Source organism: Eleginops maclovinus, chromosome 1 (genome assembly GCF_036324505.1).
Source record: "Eleginops maclovinus isolate JMC-PN-2008 ecotype Puerto Natales chromosome 1, JC_Emac_rtc_rv5, whole genome shotgun sequence".
NCBI lineage: Eukaryota > Metazoa > Chordata > Actinopteri > Perciformes > Eleginopidae > Eleginops > Eleginops maclovinus.
In genome coordinates, this window is record NC_086349.1 from 12,585,321 (window position 1) to 12,606,841 (window position 21,521).

At 40.2% G+C, this 21,521-nt stretch overlaps 1 protein-coding gene across 3 annotated transcripts in view; it reads left to right on the top strand.

Annotated features, from left to right (window-relative positions):
• The window catches only part of pex14 (peroxisomal biogenesis factor 14), a 44,498-nt gene that overhangs the window by 14,362 nt on the left and 8,615 nt on the right, over window positions 1–21,521 (top strand). For 2 of the 3 annotated variants that reach the window (XM_063880843.1, XM_063880852.1), the window contains exons 3-7: window positions 4,676–4,760; window positions 10,762–10,887; window positions 13,845–13,930; window positions 15,906–16,008; window positions 19,952–20,049. In XM_063880843.1, the coding sequence (XP_063736913.1) occupies window positions 4,676–4,760; window positions 10,762–10,887; window positions 13,845–13,930; window positions 15,906–16,008; window positions 19,952–20,049 (498 nt within the window). Of the gene's footprint in view, window positions 1–4,675; window positions 4,761–10,761; window positions 10,888–11,633; window positions 11,909–13,844; window positions 13,931–15,905; window positions 16,009–19,951; window positions 20,050–21,521 lie in introns of those variants that run through there. The other variant, XM_063880860.1, reaches the window with a different exon arrangement.

Genomic DNA, 21,521 nt, shown 5'->3' on the forward strand with positions numbered 1-21,521 from the left:
CATGGTAAAATTATGCATACCTGACATAATGAATCTGAAAATACAGTTTACAGTTTTAAAATATAATTTTCCAACCTAGTAAAATTACTTTTCTCTCTTCTTTTTTGGAAAAAGTGAACCTTTTTTTCCTGTTGGTAGCCTTTCTATGACTCTGAAGGCTGTATTATCTGCATTTATGTGTACTCCGCACAGTTTTTACAGTTTGATGGTCCTCGCTGGATCAAATGTACTTTAGCCCCAAGTGTTTCTTACCGCTGAACCGACTCAACTTTTCCGTGTTTCTGATCACAGTGTTCTGATAGGGAAATGCTGCTGAATGGAAAGTTTAGTCTGTACATGCAGTGGACTTGAAAAAAGCTCGATTTCCGTCCACCACCCCCCCCCTTTACAAAAATTGCATAATGTGCTTTTGATGTCATGTTTGTAGCCTTGCCCATGGCTCTCACTCTGACACTGATACAGCGCTGTATGTTATTTTTAAACCTTTGCAAAGCAAATGTCAATGAAGTTTTCCATGACCCTTTTTCATCTATGTTGACTCTGATCTTTCAAATTTCATACCATTCGATACAAATTGATTACACACAGAGAAGAGAACAAGACACACAAAACCAAAACCACCCTATATATTCTCCACTCACTGAACCTTTTTAAACAAAAGTAAAGGTAGGTTTTTAAAACTCATCGTTTAAAAAGGCCATGTTTCACCCGTACTCTTTTTATCTGATTTTATTTGTATTGAGTTTCAGTAATGTTTTTATTTTCTCACTGTGCAGCTTCTCTGAAAAGCACTAGCCAAAAGATAAGAAGACCCGAAAAGTTCCTTTTGTACAGTCATTGTCAGAATGGTTCAGCTCCAGCAAAGCCGTTGAAGCTCCTGCAGGGTCTGAACAAGAGTGGACGTGGAGGTTAGATAAATGGTCGGGTCTGCTCCTCACTTCCTGATGTCTCTCAGGGTCAATAATTCCTTATTGCTGCTCCCATGAGGCCCTACTTCCCCCACTAAAGGTCACATCAAGGCGGGAAAGATGTCACAATTAGAAGGGCATTTAAAGCTGCTCTTTCAAAAGATTAAAAAGCACTGCTGGCCACATCAAGCAGTCAGGCGATTAAAGGAAACACAATAATTGCATTAAAGCTTCATTCCTTCCTGGTAGAGCTCTGGTATCAGAAAGGTATTGGGTTAAGTCATTTAAGACAGCTGCCACTGATAGCAAATCATCCATGAAAGCACCAAATTAATATAGAGCTTCATTTTTCCCCGTCTCTCACTTTCTCTCGCTTTTGGTCCTCCAAACGTGTGTTTGGGGGGGAAACTTGAAACCAGCCTAACACAATTTTTGTTCATGTCTATCAGTATGTTATTATATCAGGGGCACTTCTCCACAAATGTACAGGCCAGGGCAATTTGGAATGAATTGATTCACACTGAGACTGAATCCTATACTTGCTAATGATTTCCTCTTAGCCCCTCCATTGAACCCCCCCACCAAACATCTAGTTCCATCATGCCCTCTGAATCTCTTCATTGTTGCAGACAAAGTTTGTAGTACCGGTATGTTTTTGTGGAATAAAGGAAGTTGTTTTTAAGTGCATGGGAATTTATTTTTCTGTAGAAAAAAAACTAATCTGTGACTTTTTCTACTTTTAAATCTCCTTAACGCAGTGTTTCTTTATACATTGACACTTGGATAGCATTGTAGATAAGCCCTAAGAGTTAAAAACATTTAGTATATGTAATTTAAAATGTCAAACAACATGCAGCGAACCTCTTTTGTCGCAGTTTCCAACACTGCTTTGTGATCCTATAGCATTTTAAAATCATTTCTTCTGTGGCATCTTTAAATTACTTGTTTTTAAAACGTTTTATTCTAGTTCATTTCAAATACTGAAACTTACTGTAACATTAAATACTGAAACCAGCCAAAAACAGTCACAGAGCACATCGCTTGTTGCTGTTTCAGTATATAAATTATGAATTTTCCAAGTACTCCTGAAACCCCCATAGTGCGCACCTGCAGTATATCTACAGGCCTTACTGTATATAATAGTTAAGTGCTCTCACTAGTTAGAGCAAAAATATACAACTGGTTACATGGATTCCCTCAGGCGTCCAACTATGTGGCTCGAACATAATTGGTTTTTATTCTCATTTCTCACAATTCAACGTATCACAATTGTAATTTTCAGACAAGTGCAGCGCAAAGTCTTGTCCAATTCAAACTCAATAACATTGCTGTAATCTTGTCTGTTCATCAACTTCACTCTCTTTAAGTGTGTTGGTTAATGTTATCTCTTCCTATGATTGAGTTTTCGCCTCTTTTTCGGCTTTACCTGACACTTTATTGGTTATCTGGTTTGTAAAGATTATTGCTGTTAATATGGAGCACTTTGGTGCATTAGCAGTCAAAGCTTTACAAGACGCTTTACAAAAGAGCCAACATTGAATTGACCAAAACATTGTTCAATAGTTTTCCAAAAAGGAAGGAAATTCACCTAAATGTTATTTTGGTAATTTACACTTCCAACCCAAATGTGCATGCATTTCCATCCATCTTAACCCTCTAAAAGCCCAGTTGTGTGCTACCCAACACTATAACCGGGATGATCCATAAGTCAATAACAAGACAAGACTGAAATCTGTGCAATGTGGTTATAATTGATTGAGATGTCTGGGTGGAACTTGTGCAAAGCATCTATGTCATCTGCTAAGAAGTGCACTTTTCCTCTCCCTGAAGATCCTTCCACTACAGATTTAACCAAATGGACATTTGCCTCATTAGTTTGCCGCTGAGCAAGCTGCGGTCCTTCCTAAGATGTCATACTTATGCCTATTAACATTGACACCATTTCCCTGTCAATGTTTTGCTATTGAAATTGTAAGAGTACGTAAACAAGGTTTGCTCACTCAGCATATTCTTCCTCTATTAGGTCATTACCTCTCACAGGGCCTACATCACTTGGTTATTTACTGGAAAAAAATATTAGAATATTAGATTTCAGTGTGATATTATCTCTGGTTTCTGCCTCTACCACAAGTACTCTCATTGGCTCACTTACTTGAGCAGTAAGAGCTTTGCCAAGAGCAGGATGATTTTGTCTCGTTATCAAGGGGATATTTTCTCTGTGTTTTGACTGTATCTTTTGGCCCAGAACATCAGTTGGGGGTTCACCATGCAAATGGTTTAATCTGCTTGTCACAATGAAGGTTCCGGGTGACTGACTTTAATAAGCCCTCAGCATATAGAGATGCAGGAAATTCCATACCCCTTGCGTAACCCATATGTACACCAAGGTCACGGTAGTGTCACAGTGAAATGGCAGATTAGTGTCTAAATAAATTGTGCCAGGATCTCGTGGGAGGAATCTGGCAGGAATCTGACATGTTTTGAGAAAATTAACATTGAAGTTTCATTACTGTATTTCTTCTTATAGTAGAACTACATTTAAAGTCAAGAGCAGATCTATGGATCCTGCATCATTATATTCATGTTTATACCTAATTATAAACAATCAATTAATTAAAATACATTCTAATGAGCAGTTTTTGAGTGTATTCATGGTCCTTTTAAGACAAGTTAAATATGTTTATATTTGTTCCATAAAGTTGCCTGTGCCATGACCTTCTACCGTACTGTGTGTTTGTCACAGAAATCCAGCTCTGTATGCAGCCACCCTGCCACACCTACCCCTTGGACAAGTTTAAACTGCAATTCTTTTGGATTGAAACCGGTTTATAGTATATGCAATGCATTACCCAAAACGAATTACCACTGGCAGGGCGCTCAATCACTTTGTATCTTTCAACACTAAGAGAAAAGAAGAGTAATCAAAACCTTTCAACCTATTAGAGGGATGACTTTTACAATTGAATCACGGGGACCACAGGTGCGATAATAAGTCATCTAAACCTCCCCTCCAGTGTGTTTCCCCTTTCTCTGTGTTCTTACATATTTATCTATTTTAGGAGGCGCCACTTCACGGCGCCCACTTCAAATTTATGTTTTAATGCCATTTGAGGAAGATTTTTTTTCTCCCTCCAATTCTTGGAAATGCATACTGGGGTGGAAAATTAAGGTGCATCTCGAAGGAAAACATAATAGAATCGATGAACGCAGTGCACTTAAAACTACTGATGTTCTGATGCTATTTAACGTTCTAGTGCATTAACGTTTCAAGTCATTACAACATTCAGGCTGGGTGATTTGATCAAGGCAGGATTTTAACTGGAAGAATTACAGAAGTTTTCAGCCTAGGATTCTCAAGTTATTAGATACAAATGATCACCTCTGCATTAAGTATAGATTTTCTTCCACTGCGCACTTAAGAATGGAAGTTTGTCTTTAAGAGGGTAATAGCAAATTAAGCTCCATACTCCATTTGACCAGCACTCTTGATGGGCTAATTTTATAACTGCTGATTTGGTCATTCCCCACATTTAGCTGGAAAGTGGTCAGGTGGTCTTTCTACTCTCTGCTGGGTGTGGGGGCTTAGAAGCAACTATCAAATTATGTCCATTTAAGTTTTTGTCTGGATTTCTAACGAACCTTTTTCTTAAAGAAGGTCTAGACTGTTGTTTGTCCTGTTAAAAGCATCACTTTCCTGCACACCATTTCTCCTTCATCTCACGTTATCTCATTGTGAGGAATTTAATCACATTTGTCTCTCTTCACAGATTACCACTGCTGTCAAATTTCTACAGAACCCAAAAGTACGTCAGAGTCCTTTGGACACTAGAAAAAGCTTCTTAAAGAAAAAAGGTGAGACATTTGATTGGTTCTTGATTTATGTTTCACGCATTGCAGGAAGCCTTGAAAAATACAATATATATTCGTCAGAATATAGTATTAACATTATAATCTATATGTATGTGTTTACAAAATGTGGTTGGTCAGGGGATGCACACACTGTCGGTTTTTTGGTAAGATTAGTCTATAAGGGTCAAAGGTTGTGGCCGTAGCTCTTTGCCCTGGGGGTCTAACAGGGGTCGATTTAGCTTCAGAGTGCATGATTCAGGCCCCGTGAATAAATGACACACCAGTTGGGATGCTCCTTTGGGTTCAGGAAAATTAATATTGACAAACTCCCTCCGCATTTTCAATGGAATTATCAATATTGCCTTCCAGCATTTTAACCCTTTTACTTAATTTAACTGTTATCGTAAATTTGAAGCATGACACAGGGAGGTTTTCTAAGCAGGGATGGTGGGAATGTTTGCTGGCTCTTCAGTTTTCTTTGCAATTCATTGAGATTATTTCTGACACATTGTTTGTGCAATAAAACTTGCAAAAAGCTTTATTACTCTGAACTCATTTAAGTCGGTTCAATATGAAGCGGCGGTGGAAATATGCAGTGTTGTGCCATGTATTTCTCACTGTCAGCCTATGGCTGAGCAGTGACAATATGTACATAGAGAGTATGGCTTTTTCTCTCAGATAACATCTTTTTGGAAAATATAATAATTCACTTCTTCACCAAACATTTCTGTACTTTGGGGGCTGTACCTCTGCCCTGCTGGGGGACTTTGCCTCCAGCATTAGAGTGGTCAAACATTGAAAAGTGAGCCTAAAAGCTCCATGACAGGGAAAGGTAACCTGAAACCAAATCCATGGTTGCCTGCTGCTACGACACACATCTCATGTGGCTCTAATGACTCTTGATATCTTTTGAAATGTCTTTGTCTTTGTGTCTCATTATTGACATCTAAGGCATGTTCATAATCCACTGTTGGATATCTCAAATGTAATAAGGCCTCGTCAATAGAAAATGATGTCATACTAAGCCACATTTCATTCTTACTTTCTGCTTTGTGTTAAACTTCTCTGAGCTTTGCTATCTAAAATGGCTTGCTCTTACTGCACTTAAAGTCCATGAAATATGTATGACGCTTTAATGCAGATTTATTTTGGAAAGTCCTTTCCACTGTAGATCTAAACAAGAACCCTTTATTTGCATAAAGACATTGATCTCATGGATAGAGAGGGGGTAAAGAATGAGAGATAATAAAGCAATAAGACCCTGAGCACAAAGTATGTTTGAGTAGCACTCTGCCGTTTTCATAGGACTTGTGTAGTCATACAACAGGGAACCTTGAAATCGTGTAAACACTTAAAGCTTCCTTGAGTTGTTTCAGGAAATTGTTTCAAAGTGTGAATTTCACTGCAAGAGCAGCGTTTATAAATGCTTATGTTACAGGAAATTGTTTCAGGAATGGACAAGCTCCACCTTGGACATTTCTGTAATAACCATTATTTTGTGTCAAAATCAAGTTTCTATGTTGAGTAAAATAAAAAACGATATGTTGATATAAGATATTCAGAGAACTTGATCAGTCATGATGATTTTTGATTTAGTTGCTTTTTCTATTTGTCTCATTTTAGCCATATTAAATTTTGCATCGATAAACACCAGGCCAGTTCTCACAGTTTCCCTGTTTTTGTATCCAGCATGTATTGTCCTCTCAACCCTTTGACCTAGAAACTCAATCATCCTCCTCCCTCACTCGCCACAGCAAATGTGTCAGTCTTAATTTCTAATACAGTTTAATGTCATATTTATGTAAATACTTCTGGATTTTACTCTATATTAACAGCCAGAAATGTCAAAGCACACATAAAATGAAACAATACCATCTCCCTGTAGAGTGGATTTTAAATTGGATTCCTCTTGCTGCCAGTACTTACGCCGGACAGCTGATGAAGGGGAAAATAGGGCCCACTTTGATTGCATGTTGCAGAATCTTTACACAATAATCTCGCTCCTGCATATTATTTCCCTGCGCATTTGTGCCCTAATCTGCACTGAAGGATGCCTCTCTAGTTACATCTCTTTTTTTCCAAACAGATCCTAATAGTGTGGTTTATTTCAATATTCATTGAAAAATATAATTTTCTGTTTTCCTTCAACTGTCAATTTAAGGTTATGAATTGGCAATTATGCAGTCCAATATTTCTATCTGCCCTTCTCGAGTCCTTGTTGAATAAACTGGCTGAAATATTGAAACTTTGTCACTTAGATGTAATATAAATCTTGATTTAAACCCAGATGTCTTTTTCTTTCTCTTGCAGAGGAGTCGGGAAATGAGTTGCATTTAAACTGTCTTGCAGCCATCTTGAGGCAATTTTGCTTTATTTGTTCCTTGCCAAGATCAAGTAAATTTTATTGTGTTTGAGTGAAATATAATATGCTCCAGTCTCATCTAGTGAATTGTGCCATCTATGTCCTCTACAATTAACAGATGTAACAACTAAAGAGGGTTGGGCCCCATTTTGGCACTGCCATTAAGCCCAGACAATTAGCAGTTACACACATAATTACCAAAAAAAATCGAATTCCCAGGACAAAGTCAACCACATTTTCCAGCCTTCAACATGTCACTTTGACCGTGGCCCCTAAACTGACATCACTCAGCCGCTCCGAGATTACCAAACTAAGTGCAGTTTGTATTGGAAAATAAAGCACTGCGAGTACATAGACAATGTTGCATGCAGGTAAATACGATATTAAATGCATTACAGGCGCAGTACCTTCTCTGTCACTAAGACATAAATGATAGCTTGAATTATTTCTTTTTTATACTGTCCCAATTGTTATTGAGTTGAATAAATAATGCTAATAGATTTCACCCTGACTAGAGGGCCAGTGATCGAGGGTCACAGGGAACACAGGTAGGCTGTTGGTCTATTACCATACCTGGTTTGAAGGTAAGGGTAAGGATAAGGTTCATCATCCCAGATATTAATAGGATGCTGCTTGTAAGTGGGGTTATGTGACTCACCTCTCGGACAAAAATGACAATGACCAAGGCCTGCATAGAAGGTAAAGGGATTGATGTGGTTATAAATTACTCCACGGCGCCACCTAGCCTAGGCCTTGCCTACTTTGTCATCAGTACAAGGCGATAAAGCAGGGAAATGAGAGCAGAGTCCCCTTTTTTAATACATAAATGAATACTGTATGAGAGTGGTCATTATTTAGGGCATGCTATTTTCAAGCAGTTGTACCTCACCAAATGACATGTAGAATCTTCTTCGCCAGCACCGCATGAGAAGTTGCACTTGACTACTTCTTAATAACCCATTGACCTCCATCTATTTATGACCCCCGCCATGCCTTCTTCTTTTTCTAAATACGATATTCAAAATGTAAGTAATTTTCAGTCAAGGGCAACTTCATAATTCAGGCCTTGGGATGACAGTGAAAAAGTCATTCACCTTTTAGCACACAAAATATTTTAGTAAGCAATTTTTATAATTGGCTGTCCGGCCCATGTGTTGACCCATAAAGTCCAGAAGTGCCAGAATTGGAGAAATGGATTTAATGCAAGAGCCTCGCTGCCTGTTTGCCCTTTAAAAATACTCAGAGAATGTGAGGCAGTGAAAATAGAGCTGTAAATAACCTGACGAGCAATGGGTTTTCCTTTAAATAAATACCGATCAGGTTTATGTTGAAAGACAATAGAAAACGTAGCCCAGATATGCAGTTTACAGTATTTATAGCTGTAATATCGAGGTGCCAGCACCGTAATTTCATGCCCCAATGAGAATGGCAAGGTCAAAGCAAATGCTTTGGCTGAGCATCTGCTAATACGGTGACTCATAAACAGGCACTGCGTGTATCAGGTGCACCAAATAATACAGTATAATGAAATACAGAATAGCTTTCCATTATTGTTCTTTTTTATGGTGTCGTCATTAGGTGTAATTTATGTCTTAAAAAATTCATCTCCCCACAGGTCGATCTGAAATGGGGGACCAGGGGTCATTCCACAGGTTTTGGAACCCATAATAAATTTCACAATCCCTTTTTGGTCTTTTCCTTTTATATGTAAAACTCACTTTCACCGTGTTCCCTTTTCTTTTGGATCTAAGGGCTCTTTCATTTGCTGTTGTCTTCACCTCAACAATAAACAGATCAGAGCATGCAACACAACTTAACAAGCTGTACTTTGACTAGTAAACAGCTTTAGTATTTTCATGTATTTTATTTTAATGCAAGGTAGCAAAACCTTTCATTTGCTGCATAAACAACATCAGAGGTGTGAGCAGCCATTAAGATGTACATACATCAAGCTCAATGGCTGCATAAATGTGTTTTTTTCTATTTTCAAAAGACTTCACATTTCAAGGTGAAAAGAAGAAGCATGTTTTTATTTCCTCTCATTCAGTGAAACGGAGATCTTTGCATGTCTCACTCAATAGTCTGCCACCATGTAGTCTGCTGTGGTCAGATGAATCAGGAGTCCGGGGACACATTATTGCTTATTTGACAGTGCAGTCTGACTGCACAAACTCAGCACATGGCGCTCACCACTTCCTGGCACTCAGGACCGGCTGTAGACTATGGGCTGGCCAATATTTGCCTTCAATTATTCAACCATTTTCATGGCCATTTGAAGTCCTCGGAGCATTTAAATAGGTGACGGGAGGGACCTCCTCTTGGCATAAACTGTGTGGTAGATTAGCGAAGGTTTTTTTCATGATTTTGTGCCGCTGATCCAGGCATAGGTTAATTTAGGATCCCTTCACCCCGCTTTAAAGAGCATTGAAACGGGAGGATTATTGAATTATAATATAAGAAATGTTAATAACCTAAAGAAGTTAAAAGTTCTGCTTTACACAGTTTATAATATGAATACTTCACCTGGGTGTAACTGCATGCATCTCCTGTAAAGACCAGAGATATTAGGATCTGGCTCTGTGCACTTACTTTTAATGAAAATGTAGAGCTATCTCTTGAACCTCTGAAACTGAACCTTTTCCAATTCCTCGATTTCTCTGGAAAGGATGAAGGAAGCTTATTCTGAGCTTGTGTAAATTCTCTAAATCCTGCGGGAATAGTGCAAGCAAAAGGCTCTCTTACAAAGGGGATTTTCTGTCAATAAGCAAGGGAAAGGGCCAAAGGAAGTAAGATGTTAGTGAGAGAGACACTCTGTGAGACCACCAAGAGCAATTGACCACGTGATGATACGGACTTTGCTTATTTTTAATCATAAGGTAAACCATGCTCATAATTGTCTAAAATTACTGTCATTTATTTTGGTTCTTGGTCTTCAGGTTTGTTTACTATAAATTGTTTTTGTCCATTAAAAGTTGTAATTATTTTCCTTTGTTGAGACCAAGTTGCTCATTAGAAGACGAGACCCACAGCATATGGCGCCTGAAATAAAATCCTTTCTTGCCACAAAAGGATATGTTCATATTAGATTTTTTTCTCCTCCCTTCAGATTCTCCATCAGGGAGCCCTTTGCAATTTAATCATCACTAAAATCATTAAAAAGATCTGAAGATTAAATTATATTGGCATTTGCAAAATTATGTAATACATTTACATTACAATGAAGAAATTAAAATAATGCATTTTCGCTGTCTGGGGTGTATGAAATCTCCACATGGGAAATATAACTGGAGAAGTGGACAGACTCTTATTTTCTTTGCCTTTGGTGGCAGTTAATAGGCTAGCAGAGTTTCAGATTTCATTGTGTGAACCTTTCCGCGCTATCTGCCTTTGATGGATGTCCCTGAAACGGAAACTCTGTGGAATTTCTGAATTATGAAATGAAAATGCATTTTTGAGGAGGTTGGGTAAAATTGAATGAACCTTTGTCATACTTTCTGTAAATTGTACTTAAAAGATTTGTGGGCAGCTTGGGAAGTATTTAAGCATAGATTATGATAGCAAAGGAGCCATTTGGTGTTTCCCATTAACACACTGTGACTGCACCGCCTCCGAATGTCTCTCTAACGTGTGTCTGTATTCCAGGGCTCACGGATGTGGAGGTAGAGTTGGCCATCCAGCGCTCTGGAAGCACAGAAGAAGTCCTGCCTCTGATCCCTGTGGGGCCCCAACATTCACCCCATGCAACTCAGCTGGCTCTTGCACCACATAGTGAGTGCACACATCCTTTCCTACCCTTTGATACCATGCATATACATACTATTAATACTTATCTGCACTCTTATCTGAATAAAGAAGTGTAATTTAAAACCCAAAGCCTTAATCAGGTTTGCTGTTAGGCATATCTTGTTACTGTTAATTTAAAACCCTTTTAACAGGATTATCTGTAGCTTTCCAAAACCAGGATATTTACAGACATGTTGCTATACAATAATAAATTATGATGCAGGGATATGACATTGCACAGCACAAGCTCATGAAGTCTTGTGCCATTCAGTTTCAAAGGGGTCCACACTGGCAGGACCCCACACTGCAACCTGTATCTTTATTACCTCAGGAGGTTATGAGTGCTGTCCACTGATTTACCAATGCAGAATGAAGTCCGCGTAATGCTTAACCCATATGACAATGATTCCAGATGTATTCCACCCTCATTTATTACCACACTGTCCTTGACTCCCTTGGCATCTCATGTTTTGTAATGAAAGTGATGTTGATGGGATGGCCATGTAGTTAGGGAGACTCGCGGCTCTCCGTCCATAGTGGGGGGTTTTATATCAAAACGGCTATAAGGGAGCTGCATAATGAGGTGAGAGCGGGGAGTCTTGTATGGGGGGTCACGCTGAGAAGAGGGGGCTACCTCCCTTTGATGTCCTTGTTATGGGGACGGTGCACGGGGACCCGCATCCATCTCTGTCGAAGTAATGGATACTCTGATCTCTATTTCCACGCGGTAGAAGGACAGGAAGGCCTCCACTGAACCCAATAAATTTGAGAGGAGATTGGAAAAACGGGGGATGGATACCACAGTTCCACCGCTTAAGTGACCAAATAAAAAAAGGAAGATGGCAGAGTGGAAGTGGTAGAGGAAAAAGGAGAGACAGAGGAAGAATGAAAGGTCCTAACGGGGGGAAAGAGCAAGTGAAGACCCCTTGTGATGCAGCGGGGCTTGTTCAGGGTCAACCACCTATCCCAAGGACTCCCAGGCCTTTCAGAAGCAAGGTATTCTGGGGTAGGTGACAGTCTATCGCAGCTATAATGTTGATGAAGACCCAAATTTATGTGGTTACCATATGGATGCTGGAGAATGACTCAAAATCTTCGATAGGAAAGGTTAGAGGTTCATCCCTGAATGCTGCAGCAGCAATGAAACGTGCCCTTGAGTAAGAAAAATAAAATGGCATTCACCTTGAGAAATACCATATAGTGAAACATGCCAGTGGGTCTCTTATTTTATTTGCATGTGAAATCACACAAGTGTTAAGGCATAACATCAATCTGGTTTACTCACTTCAAGCCAGTAAACACGTACCACACAACCCATTAGGTGAAATCAGACCTGTAATAGAATATCAGTGGCGTACTTGAGTGGCTTAGCCGCTAATAATTTCATATTCGTTTGGGCCCAACCAAAGTGTATAAAAGAAAAAGCTCACAGTATATTTCCAGCAGACCTGTTTGTTGTTTAGTGACATTTTCAGTTGAATGCCCTCTTATGTGGGGAATTTCCACTTTGACAGACAGTTGGCCTACCCAGATGACAGCTTGCACAATGACACACTTTCACATTATCTGTCACTCAGCAAGGCAGCCAACTTCTAAACACAAACACACACCCACACACACACACACACACACACACACACATACAAACACACAAACAAACACTAGACACTTACCTTCCTGTCCATTTTAGTCGTTTAGAGGTTCATTTGCAAACACTGCATTAGGCCCAACCCCAAAATAAGTGTAAGACAATGGTGTCCTTTCTGGAAGAGCAGGAAATAGAGTGCCTGTTTGCTTTGTTGAACTAACCCTGTTTAGGTCAGAGTTGAGTGTAAACAGCTCGATGGAATGATTGTAATCAGGAGAACAACATTTGTAGGGTGCTCATTGAGTGTTTATGCATTTTTTTCACTAAATCTTTATTTAAAAGGAACACACTAGGGGTTTGCATTTAGTAATAATTGTGTAAACTAACCTTTTTATTTTTATTCAACAGACATGGCTGTTCTTTTTAAGAGATGATACATCTATTTGGTACTTTAGTTCAGGGGTGTTCAAACCACGGCCCGGGGGCCAAATGCGGCCCGTGGTCCATTTTAAATTGGCCCACAGCTAATTCTAAAAGTATAATGTAATATGGCCCACACCTGAAACTTGTGCTTGTCTCATATTGTTAAATATATCAAAACATATATTACAAGAGTATCATTTGTTAATAAGCCCAATTTTCTAATGAATTCAGTCAATTGAAGTTGAAAATATTTTTTTCTAACTCATTTTAGTTGATTTAAAGAAAAAAAAGCCAAATAAATTCTTTGCATAACAAGCTTGAAATAGACCCTTTTATATTTCCCCTTATTATAAGCAATCTGAGGCTTCTTCTGTTTTCTGCAAAATAAATAAAACCCTTTGCAGATCTGTGATGTGGGCTGTTTGTTCCTAAAGCATATTCAAGTATCAAGCCTAATTTACCTACATTTGATTGATTTTGCTAACTTATAACTTAACATATGAGGCTATATACCTCACCTCTAGTGAGGGGCCCAGCCAGTCGTATGTTTTTTTGGAAGTAGCCCTCAGTGAAAAAAGTTTGGACACCCCTGCTGTAGTTCAAGGCATCCATTAGCTTCCATTCAGTCCAAAATGTATTATGTAGGAGACTTTTCAAACTTGTTTTTGTTGTTTAATCTACCTCAAGTAACTTTTAAATAAATAAAACAAGTATAAATGACATTGTCACAGTGATGTGATGCAGCACATCGTTTTTACATCAATCAGCATTCAAAGAATACAACCGTGCAATAATTATGTAACATTGAGGGACAGAAAATGGATAAAGATGAAATGTTTATCAAAATCCTTAATGTAGGCCTCTATGAAATACATTTTCTAGCTAAAATTCAATTTCACATTAATTTCAAGCAATCTATCCCCCCCTTCAGGTCCCACCAGCTACAGATGGAGAGACTACGGTGCCCTCACCATCATTATGGTCGGCATCGCCTTTGGCTTTCATCAGCTTTACAAAGTAAGCTACACCCTGCTCTTTATGTTTCCTCACTGACTTTTTTCACAGGTAATCTTTCAAAAATTTGTTTTGCAAATTATCCTTTGCATCCCTAGATCTGTCAGTACTGCCTCCCTGGTATTACATTAAAATTGGGGGGCTTTGCAAGTACATCAGTTCATGATGAATTATGGTGCTGGAATAGAAGGCGCCTCTGCAGTGTGTAACATCACTCTGGTCTTGTTATTAAAGCCACCCTGCTTTACGTCAAAGTATGATCTCATTTGAAGCCCTTCTTTTTAACTTCCCCTTCCCTCCTCCTCCCCAGATACATTTTTTTTCCTTTAAAAAATATAGTTGCTAACACAGCACACAACCATTTTTTTTGACGTCCTACCATCTAAAAATAATCACCCTGGTTTTTTATCGGGTTTAGCAGCCCTTGAACATGAGCTCATGAGGCCCCTTGTCCCCGGTGACATTAATCCCATAGTGGTTGTTAGTAGTAGTCTGAGTGGCATGTGGAAGCCATTACTCTCGTTTTAGAGGAGGACAGGAGCTCTAGCAGTAGCTCTCCGCCTGGATGACAGGCCGTTCTCTCTGCGTGTGCACGAGAGAGAATGGGAGCGTGTATCATGTACTTGCATATGCCTACCTGACCTCGTCGGACATATTGACTTCTCTATAGATCCTGTTGTGTCCTTTTATTTCATTCATTTTACGCAGCTCTAATATAAGGATGCACTTGCATAGTCCCCTGTCCCACTGTCTCTGTGTTCTTCTACTGAGGAAAACACACACTGTACCAGTCCACGGTTTCGCACCTGCAAAAGGGTTTGCCAGCCACTGGTCGCCTGTGGGGTGGGATACCCCGGCGGGACGGCACAGGTTGCTGTCATGTCACTGGAGCGTAGCGCCAGTCGCACCATATGTCCAGGCTTCTGCCCATACTTTATTTATGTTAAGGCGCACCTTGTAAACATCACACTCCCAGCAACCCACTTATTAATTACTACGTGTTGACACTCATTTAATCTTTTTCTCTAAAAAGTGTTTATTACTTGCCCTGGTGTTGCTGCTTGCCACCTGAGTTAGAGAGAAAACCTGGCTCGGGCGGCTGAGGGCTGCAAACCGGCTGTGAGGTATTAAGTCGCCTTTACTCAGCTTTTAAACAAACACAATGTTTGCAGTTCAGTGCAGCGCTCTAGGACCACATAAACTCTGATGTTGTTTGGTGAGCTTGGATCCATATACTCACAAGCGGCTCATCTGGTTGAAACTCACACTGGATAACCAACCTCCTCATTTGGCTGTCAGACATACATATCATTTTGGTGGAGTACTGTTTATTCAGCGGCAGAGAGACGATAAACAACATGACATTGTTTGGGTTTTGTTAGACTATTTTCAGGGTTCATCACCATGTTTTTCCCAGGAGTCCTGTCTTATTTTCACTGTCCTTTCCTGGGTTTTATTCATTTATGTTGCTCGAAATATGTTTGATGTTCTTCAACTAACAGATTTATTATATAGTAGTAGAACTATATTACTTTTATGTGTTTGTTTATTTACAGTATTTATAGAAAACTGTGAACAACATTTAAGAAGGCATCTTCAAAGTGTTTCTTTTCTGAAAACACAAAGATACATAATTAACAATGGTATGAAACAGTGGCAGCAAATCTTGAACCAACAACTATTTGACATTAATGCTTGATAAATAACTTAACAACTAATGGTGAATCAAAAAGGTTGGTTAATTTTGCAATCAACTAATGGTTTAAACAGTAGATGTGTGCTCATGCCTTTATCAGTTGCTTGGGCACTCAACAAAAAAAAAAACACATAATCAGGCAGTTTAGACAACGAGGCACTCATCCAATAAAACAATGCCTTTGACCCTTTGCTGCCAAGTCTAGGTGGCCCTGTCTTTTCCTCATCTTCTGCCCCATCCACCAGAGAGAATTATAATATTGTGCCATGCTTTTAATTGCAGAAATACATCCTTCCCCTCATTATGGGCCGCCGAGAGGACAAGAAGCATCTGCAGAGGATGGAGAGCAACATTGCGGCAATGAGTGGCACGCTGACACAGACAGGTGAAGATTAATATCTTCATCACTTTCTCCCTCCTTAACATTTTCCCTCATTTATCTGTCGCCAAAATCTGGGGCCCCCGCACGTTTTTAACAAATGACGCCGCTGTCATTTCGCTTTAATTTGAAATTGCTTGTTTACTGTCAGGCTCGGGCTCAATTAATTACGTTTCGCTGAAAAGCTCTTAACCTCGGAATATTAATGAGGAGTTGGGAAATGACAACTTTTCTCCCCCCCCACCCATCCTCTCTCATCCCCCCCCTCCATCCTTCTCCCCCTGCACCAACATCACCCCCATCCAAACCTCCACCACCATCATCATCATCCACCCTCTTCCCTGTAGGTTGCGAGAAAGTTCATTTTAATTTTCTGTGTGCGTATGTGTATTGGTGTGTGTGTGTGTGTGTGTGTGTGTGTGTGTGTGTGTGTGTGTGTGTGTGTGTGTGTGTGTGTGTGTGTGTGTGTGTGTGTGTGTGTGTGTGTGTGTGTGTGTGTGTGTGTGTGTGTGTGTGTGTGTGTGTGTGTGTGTGTGTGTGTGTGTGTGTGTGTGTGTGTGTGTGGGGGGGGCTTTTGTGTGCACGATGTGCGTGTGGCATGCCACTGTGTGGCGTCTGGGCTCGGCACTGGCCCTAGTGTGATTAAGTGCACGGTGACAGGTGCGGCTCCCATGTTGGACAGGTGAGGAATCTCAACCTCGCTGTCAGACATGGAGAGAGAGTGAAGCCGAGAGAAAGATGCTTTCTTGCTCTTCGTCAGTATAATTAAAAATCCAGGGAGGCGTAAATGACAGAGGCACTCTGAGAAAGTTTGGTCTGGTTAGCAGTCCTGTTGAACTGGAGTGTGTTTTCACCTTAAAGGTATCAATTCCCATTTGAGATAGCTAGGTTGGTAGAAATAATGACACAGTTCAAAGTACAGTTTTAAAACTTATATATTTTTCCAGGATTCTCAAAGACAGTTTGGACAACAAGTTAAAGCTGGAGTGAAGAACTTTTTGTCTCCCATCGTCAGTTAACTAAAGTAACTAAACTTAAGTTAACTGAGTAACTAAATAAACACTGTCGAGGCATGCTTAAGACGTATGCCTGTAGGGTGTTATTTTTAGGTTATATAATTTGTTTGTAAAGCTTGCAATATGCAGCGTTGCTTTAAGTAAAATGACTCCGAGGCACTAGGCAACTGACATAGAATCAACATTTAAGGCATTTCTGAAAATAAAGAATTAGTCACAAGTTTATTGACTAAAGATTGCCTCAATAAAGTGAGTGTATCTTTGCTTAGAAACTGTATGAATTACCATCATGCATGTGTTGAATGGGTGTTGAGCTGCAGTGAGAATAATACAACCATCCTCTGTTCTTTTCATCTCATTTCTAAATGAAAACAAATTAAGTTTTTGACTCTGCTGCTCCTGTCACGGACCGACATATTGTAGATGAAAATATTTCTGTTATCATTGTTTCCAGTCACACCCAGGCTTTTGTTTTCTGGCCGGCTAAGGTAGGTGGAGGGCAGCAATTGTGTGAGATCGCGTGCAAGGTGTGCCACCCTGAATCTGATTAACAAATATACGCTCTTTTATGGTCATTTTCTCCCAACTATGCAAACACATTTCCCCTGTCTATTAGACTGCCTGTTCTTCATGTACTTATCACTTTCTGGAGATTTGCCAACTCACAAACCCTGTTTTGTTTGTCGGTTCAGACAGGATTTCACAGTGAAAGTCCTCATGTGCTTTACATCGCGTAGGTGAGACTCCAGTGGAAAAAAACTAAACATGAGTCTTTTCTTCAGCCAGTGTGGGGAACTAATTTGCTATGACTGCAGTAGCCAAGCTGCTATTGTAGTTAATGACTGTTGTAGTTAACAGTTGGGGAGAGGGGTTGCAATTACACTGAGAGTTTTCTCCCTCTGCCTTCCCTTTGTCTTCCTCTCCCTATTGCTCCCTCTCTTCGCTGCACTGAGTAATAGCGACCGACTGCCTCGCTGCTGCCAATTGCTTGAACCCCCTTTTGTTAAAGTTCATGTATTTCTCTAGTGCCGGGCGCAATGAGGTGATGTATCCTTTTGAATGGGGACCACATTAGTCTCTCTCGCCAGCCCCAACTCGAGAGTAAGGGGGCCTTGACTCCCATTATGATTTGCCTACAACTTCACACAGACAATTAATGAATGGATCTTGGAACTACTTCAGCGCACCCAGGCTGTAATGGAATTGTGTGGCTGTTTGGGCACTCTTTGTCGGTGGGAGCCATATTGGTGACCAGCTGGCCATTAAAGACAGAGACAGGCCTGGACATATGTAGTGTACATTATATCGAGGTATTTACTGAATAATTTACTGAATACACAATGTGCACCTTCCTCGCAGCAGCTGCAAGCCTCGCACATCATCTTGTCTGCGATTCTACGCGCATACACACACACACACACACACACACACACACACACACACACACACACACACACACACACACACACACACACACACACACACACACACACACACACACACAGCTACAGCCTCCTTCTGATTCATGCCTGGCCAAAGTCATTGACTTCATTATTCTTGGCTTCCTATCTGTGATAACTGAGGATGAGAAGTTATGCATTTTTGTCAAGAAGAAGAAGAGTCCAGAGGAGCAAACTTTGTGGAGGGACATGAAAAGATTTGGACTGTTTGGCTGAAGTGGCTGAAAAAGCGGTGCCAGTGGTAATTTAGGAGGCACAGTATTACAGGCTGGCAGACTGACACACACATCTGGATAAGCTGTTCTGTGGTGAGGTGGAATCAGAGACTAATAGGGCTGCTCTTGGTTTAGCGTGCACACCCTGTCATAGCAACACCTTTTTAAGCAGGGATGGCCGCGGTATTTTGGTTTTATTACCGTCTTCAGAAAGGCTGGTCACACTCTGAAGCACAAACTCAGTAACAAACTGAAACTGTTTGCACAATGGTTTTTTTGGCTCTAACCAACGATCCTGCTCAAACACGAGTCCCAAAGGATTCTGCATGCGTGAAGAGATCAAACGTTTCAGCACCCCACCTATATTGATACTACTCCACCCATTTAAACACAGGTGTTACTACAAGATATTAGTTTTTTTTAAAGATCAAATATCTTGTCTGTGTTGGTTTTTCAAAAGGAACACAGCCTAGCTCTGTCTTTTGTCCCGGGTTAATGTGAGAGGAGGGTTCTTTACATCCCGTCCAGCCGGCTGCAGCTCAGGCTTTTAACCATTGGCCTGACAACCTCAGCAGTGGACCGCCACAATATCTGTTGATGTTAATCCTATTAGGCTTGATTTAACACTTTACACGCCCATGATTTATATGAATGTTTATTGGTTTTCTGTAATATAATCAGCTCGGGGAAACTTAATGCATTGTTTGGTAATACACGCGTGACTGGAAGCAGGGGGCAACAAACTGTGCTCGGTGTTATTTGAAATCATACACCCTCGTCCAACACCAACACTTGAACTAATTCAATCTTCAAAGTCAATGGAAAAAGAACAATATTTATTAGGATTAGGGGGGACATTTTGTCTGGCAGCCTCCTCCCAAATGAGAGCCTTGTTTTTTCCTTTGTTGATCGTTTGAGGATTTAAGATGCATTAGAAGGCAGTGTCTGGGTGGATAATGGAAGGTTAGAGACTGTTATTTGATTTAAGTTCAGGCACTAGAGATTAATATCTCCATCCTATGTGCCCCCTTCCCCCTCCCCTACTCTCAGCGCCTCGGACCAAAAAGCTGCGACTTAAGTTACCGGGTATTAGCTTTGATTACAATTCTTAGAGGACGGCTTTGATCATTGACACAAGTTGAGTCTCATCTGTTCTGTCAACGACGCTTGAAAGAAAATGTTAACTTCTGAGGTACCAAAACAACATAATCTCTCTTTTTTTTTCAAGTTTGATGAATTTACCGTCTTGCTTTCACAGTGAGCCAGCTGCAGCAGACTCTGGTCTCTGTCCAGGAGCTCCTGATCCAGCAGCAGCAGAAAATCCAGGAGCTTTCTCAAGAACTGACTTCAGCAAAGGTAGCTATAACACCTCATCAGCAACTCGGCGCCCTTCAGTTACCACCACAATCAGTTTGCAATTTGCTAAGATGTGAGTGACTTGAGGTAAACATCTGGAAATGTACCTTTACTTCAAAGCATCGTAATCCAGATTTGTAGTTGTTTTATTTTATTTAGTTACAGCAGATATTGGCACATTTGAAGCAGAGGCAAACTAACCACAATGAGCTGAAACAACTTTACACCTCACTGGCAAGAAGTGCATCTTAACTGTATTTTGAGCATGAAAGTTATGGACGGCACCTTCAAGGTCTGTTACGTATGATTAATGTTTTTGAGTAGAGCTAGACAGGCAGTAACTCTGAAATTGCAGAAGAGCTCCGTAAACGTAAAGTTGCAGGTTGAAATCTGCAGATTGATGAGGAGAGAAAAGGTTTCTCGAGGCCTCTGTGTACTAAAACCTCCAGTGCTTCCCCGAGTCATAACCACCTTAGATGGACAGCCTTATTATACTGTATATCATCAGAACACAAGCTGCAAAAAGGTATGGTGCATCTCATCATTGGACCATAATCTTTAACCATATTGTCGTTCCTCTTCGCCTTGATTTTTATAGACAGTGTTCATAATCTACTCAGAATTGTAAGTGTTTAGGTGAAACGGTGTGAGTGATTGGTCTAAAAACTTATGTGCTGAGATGAAATGTTGCTTGCTTTTTATAACACCGCTCATAAATTGCTTTATGATCTCTGGGCTTTAAAAAAAAGTGCCTTGGAAGAGACAATCTTAGACAATGTTTTATGTCCACAGCTTGTTAAGCACATGGGTGTTTCACTGTAGCATCTGGAAATCGCAGGAAAACATATGCAGACACATCTGCTTTGGCACAAACGAGAACAAAAATATGAATCTCTTCCCTGGACTTGGTTCATCAAAAACTGACGACTCATAGCTCATTTTTGGCTGTTTCAAGTTCTAAGCCATACAGTCCCTCTGAACGAGTACAAAGCAGAAGAGGCCCAAGTCAGCTGGTCTAAAATCTCAAATCTATTCAAAGTTTTATATCAGACAGGCTGTAGGCACACTTCAAACAATGAGTTCTCTCCGGCATAAAGGGACGTGGAATGCTTTTTTCTTTTCATTTGTCATCTCCGAATCACAAATTGGATTAAAAAGTGTCTACTTCATTTGCTATAAGAGCCTTGTTGGACAGCAGTAGTGTATAAAAAGTATAATTCAAATCAAAACACCCATTAAACAAATCATAAACTCTGCTTTATAGCTATAGTGTTGATCTTAAATTTTCCCTGCGAGTCGGCACACGGCCCTCTGTTGTCTCAGGCCACGGGGGAAATTGGGAAATTGTTTTCAGGTCCGGGATGTTTGATGGGAAACACATGTTGGAGCTGGCTAGCTACTTATCATTCACCGTTGGCGGCTTTCGAGGTTTGCTTCACCACGCCGCTCAAAGTGCTCCACGCTTAGCAATT